The following is a 5,244-nucleotide window of genomic DNA, read 5'->3' on the forward strand; positions in this document are numbered from 1 at the left end:
TTACATTTAGAAAAAGGATTATAACCGATTTTTAGAGAAAAGAACACCAACATAATATTTTAACAAGAATTTTTGTCATTATTGTAAATTTACATAAATTAGTTATTACTTTAGTTTTTTACATTATATTGAGTTTATTTAATAAACACACATTTACATAAATTAGTTATTACTTTAGTTTTTTACATTGTATTGAGTTTATTTAATAAACACACATATATATGTGTGTGTGTTTCATATTACTAATATACTTATTATTTTAATGAAATATAAATAGATGATTTTTTTAGTGTTTACTCAAGTCTTTGTAAATACATTTATAAAGGAATATTTATTAGCATTAGTAGTAAATGTGTTAGTTTAGTTTTAATAAGCAAATAAAAATCAAACATCAAATAAGATCTATAAAGGAACATTTACCAACATGATTAACATTATAAAGGAACATTTACCAACATGATTAACATTATACAAAATAACAGTAACAATAATGTTAGAAAGGATCATCGCCATCTATCAATTAGTGTTTTGGAGCAAGGAACCGGAGTTTTATCATTTATCACTCATCGATGATGGCTAATAAGTTTCCGTTGGGAGCTAATCACCGGATACAGATGACGGTGTGCTCCAAGGACTTGCGCGAACGTAGTGGAAGAAGGCGCCCTAAGTGCTCAAGTGAATTTCGACAAAAAAGCGAAATCAACTGGTAGCGAGAAGGATGGAGAGAATAGTCGATTTAAGCTGCGAAACGACAGGGGTGTATAAGTAATAGCTTGGATTTATAACTTCATATAATCTCCAAATCGTGTTTAGTTTATTGATTTATTAAACAAATTTGTGATAATTTGTTTCACAACTTAGGTAGTGTTTGGTATGAAGGAATGAGTTGTGGAATGGAATAAACTATTGCGAGGGAATGAAAAAAAAAAGTGTGTTTGGTTGGTCAACGTAATAGAATCACCCATTACATAAGTCATTTCATTCCCTACCGTCATCACCACCCGCCAATCAAGTGTGTTCGGGCCTCAATCAAGTGTGTTTGGTTGGTCAACGTAATAGAATCACCATCTACCACAACCACCTACCGTCATCACCACCCGCCACCAACCTCCGCCGACCACCACCACCGTCCTCCGCCGTCACCGCCGCCCGCCGCCCGCCGCCACCGCCATCGACTACCATCGCTGCCACCCGCTATCGCAAACCACCGCCACCCTCCACCGACCATCGACCACCATCGCCGCCACCCGCAACCACCGACAACCGCCACCCCAACCACGACCGCCACCCTCCGCCGACCACCACCACCATCCTTCGTGGCCACCACCCGCTACCGTCAACCACCACCACCCACCGTCGTCGCCACCACCATCGCCGCCACCTGCCACCGCAGACCACCGCCAACCCCTACCATCACCGCCGCCACCGCTAACAATCGTCACCCACCGACCACCGCCACCCACCACTGCTACCACCGACCACCGCCACCCATCGCTGCCACCGCCACTAGACGCCACCGATCACCGCCACCACCCATCACCGATTTAATTCATTCCTCTTTTCTTACCTACCAAACAACACAATGTAATGATTTATTCCTTTCATGCATGGTAACCAAACAAGACTATGGAATGTAATGATCCATTTCATTCTTTAGACCATTCCATTACCTCGTTCATTTCATTCACTCATCTATTCCATTACGCCATACCAAACAGACCGATTACGATTTTTTCTTGTGTTTTAGGACCTGTAATCTTCACTTTCATATCTAATTTTCTCCACATTTATCTCTTTTGTGTATTCATACTGCTGGTGCCTATCTAAGCAAAGTTATATCATGGAATTTGGAACTTTGTTGTAAAGGGAACTCTACATTTATTTGGGACCTTCATAAGAATTCGTTTTGTTACTCATCAACCATTGAAATCATCCGAATCACTAAATATGTCTTTGTTGAATATCTCAAAGACAAACTATAAATTATATATATATATATCAAAGGGCTTGTAGTCTAACGGTACCAAAACGTTCGTTAAGATGTAGTTCCTCTCAATTAGCACTGGTGCAAGTCCTACTGTGAGCAACTTGAAGTATTTAAAGAGTAGGTTAGCTTGTCGTTAAAAAAACGATTCATATTAAAATTATCTAAAATGATCACCAATAAAATCATGTCACCCATCTTATCTATATATATAACTTTTTTACCTTATATGATTTGATTAGGTAAAAATTATGTGATATATATTTGTTTTAAGTATATACTTAATTAATTAAATAATTATGAAACTATAACCACGTTTATCTATTTTGCCAAATCAAATTAGAAGGTTCCACCATGTTCAAATTACAAGCTTGCGTTGACTGATAATTATAAAATAAATATGTAAAAGTTTTAAATAACTATATTTTTTTGTCGTAATTTTAAGTGCTGGCCATTCGAGGTTCTTCCTTACCTTGATTGAGGCCCGAACATAATGCTTTTTCTCCTAAAAATCATCCATAATATCCTTCACCTACTCCTTTTGAAAATCAGAAGAATAATGAAAATAAAAATTTTGACTATCCCTATACGAAAATGTTTGTGTTGAATAAAATTATTTATTTATAATTATTACTTTTTTTAATTGTTAACTCACTAGTCTTACTCCTAAATTTATACAATTATGCACCATAGTTCTAGCTAGAACACTCAACCACTATAGAATAGACACTTTTATTAAGCACCTTAATACCATTAAGCGACAAACCTTCCGGTGTATATACTTATTATGCACATGAACAAATTTTAGCTATTACTTTATGTCAGTATATCGTTATAAATATCTTAAAATATAGTAATATATCTTAGTTAGTTACTAAAAAATAAAATAGATGCATGAAAAACAAATAGGCAAACATATAGATTCACAAAGAAAAGAAGAAACTCCATAAAAAATTCTAACATATAAAAATATGGATCAAGTTTAACATAAAATAGACACACGAATAAATTCATGTAATACATTACTATGTTGGTGAAAGTTTATCTGTTGTAAACATAATCATATATGAATATTATCATTTTGTAACTACGATTTATAGAGTAAAATTAAACCACTAAAGATTTGAAACCCTCCAACTTGAATGTACATCCAAAAATCAGCTAATTTATTTCTCAACTAAAATGGTTATGGGCCAAAATGGATACCGGAAATTCTAGTTGCCTTTGAAAGAGTTAAGATATTCAAACTGTTAGGTTATGGATGTCGCCCTGTCTTTGTTTGAGGATCTTAACTGGTCCAAATCATACATGTATATATATGTAGGGATATAAAGAAAGGGGAAGGTTCAAATGAAAACCACTAGTTATTGTGAAAACTTAAAAACTAATTAAAAAAGCCAAAAAAACATACCATTTTTTTTCATAATAATTTTCGCTACTTTTAGTATATAACAAAAATTCAAAAAAAAAATTCTTTTTTTGTAGTGCACATGTGTAATACTACACATGTGTAGTACACATACACATGTATAGTATTACACATGTGTAATACAAAAAAAATTTTTTTTTTTTTTTTGAAAAAAAGTTTTTTTTATATATACAAAAACCTGCGATTTTTTATAAAAAAAAATTGAAAAAAAAATTTTTGGTGTGTTTTTTAGGCTTTTTTTTAGTTAGTTTTCGAGTTTTCACAATAAAAGTGGTTTTCATTTGAACCATCACCTAGAAAGAAAACCCACTAAAGTTAAGAAAACTCAAGAAAACCATATGTTACAAACTTTTTTTAGTAAAAAAAATAGGGAATATAAGTTACATGTTATTGAACGTTTTGAGCCAAAAAAAACCAAAAAACGCCTAGTGGGTTTTTTTATAATTTTTTTTTTTTGAAAATTCAGTTTTTAGCATATATATATATATATATATATATATATATATATATATATATATATAGGAACAGAATCAGGAGAAAACGTCTCAAAGTGTGAGAACGGTGAGAACGATTCTCAGCCATAAGATCTTAGTGGTTTGTGGCTGAGATTGATGCGGTGACATTTTTGTAAATAATAGGGGCCTTGGAACTACCAGGAGGGGTAAAATAGCAAGATCCAAACAAATGTGCACATGCTAATCACATGCCATTTTCCCCCCATCATATTTAAACGACAATAACTTTTTTATACGTGAACGTGATTATTTTTCGAAAAAAATTACACCATCAAACTCAGCGTTTTTTTATCTTTCCAAAGAGTATACTATTGATATACTTTTCGAAAAAAAATAACTGGGTTTTATGGCGTTTTTCTGAACTGAGTATTTTATGGCGTTTTAGACTAGGTATTTTCATGTCGTTTTTCTGAACTAGGTGTTTTTATGGCGTTTTAACTATGTATTTTCATGGCGTTTTTCTGAACTGACTGTGTTATAGCGTTTTCAAATGAGTTTTTTCATAGCGTTTTTCTAAACTGGGTGTTTTATGGCTTTTTTACACTAGTACAAATTATGATTTTTCTGAGCTCAAAAATATTAATTTAGGCGGTTAGACACATAAACCGCCCAAAAATCAGCACAAATAAACTTACACGCACATTTTTTGAGCTATATGGCTCAAAAAATGGTTTTTTAGATGTTGTAAATTATAGCTAAAAAATAGCTTTTGAGTGTTTTATGGCGTTAAAAAATGGTTTTTTTTTTGAGCTTTTGTAAATTATAGCTAAAAAATAGCTTTTGAGTATTTTATGGCTTTCAAAAAATGGTTTTTTGAGCTGTTGTAAATTATAGCTCAAAAAATAGCTTTTAAGTGTTTTATGGCGTTTTAACTGGGTATTTTCATGGTGTTTTTCTGAATTGGGTGTTTTTATGGCGTTTTATTTGAACACGCAGTTCATGTGAGTGGCTTTTTTGACAATATTACCCCTTAATGTAATTTAACATCAATGCCACATGTCACCACAAAAATCGTTCTCACCGTTCTCACACTTTTCACCGTTCTCTCTAAATCCTGACCCTATATATATATATATATATATATATAGGGTAAGGATCATTTCAGAACCATAAATATTTACAGAACTCCTAATAAACAATCTTTTTATTTATATATTTTTATCTTTAGGATAATTTTATCATTTATTAAGTGTATTTTTATGATTACATACATGTTAAGAGTAATTTTATCATTTTTTATATATAATTACAAATATGTAAACTACTTTTTTTACATATATGTAACTAGTTATTACACATATATATAATTTGGCTAT

General features: G+C 32.3%; 1 protein-coding gene across 1 annotated transcript; it reads left to right on the plus strand.

The window, feature by feature from the left end:
- Positions 1-572: 572 nt before the first annotated feature.
- Positions 573-1,548, plus strand: LOC110944153 (velvet complex subunit 2-like). The gene is made up of 2 exons (XM_022185867.1): positions 573-620; positions 1,060-1,548. The coding sequence occupies exons 1-2, from the start codon at positions 573-575 to the stop codon at positions 1,546-1,548; spliced, it is 537 nt and encodes a 178-aa protein (XP_022041559.1).
- Positions 1,549-5,244: the final 3,696 nt, after the last annotated feature.

Source organism: Helianthus annuus, chromosome 5 (genome assembly GCF_002127325.2).
Source record: "Helianthus annuus cultivar XRQ/B chromosome 5, HanXRQr2.0-SUNRISE, whole genome shotgun sequence".
NCBI lineage: Eukaryota > Viridiplantae > Streptophyta > Magnoliopsida > Asterales > Asteraceae > Helianthus > Helianthus annuus.

Coding starts and splice junctions, on each gene's coding strand:
- LOC110944153 (XM_022185867.1), top strand. CDS start 573: ATGGCTAATAAGTTTCCGTTGGGAGCTAATCACCGGATACAGATGACG. Junction 621..1,059: donor ATCACCGGATACAGATGACG/GTGTGCTCCAAG, acceptor TCAACGTAATAG/AATCACCATCTACCACAACC.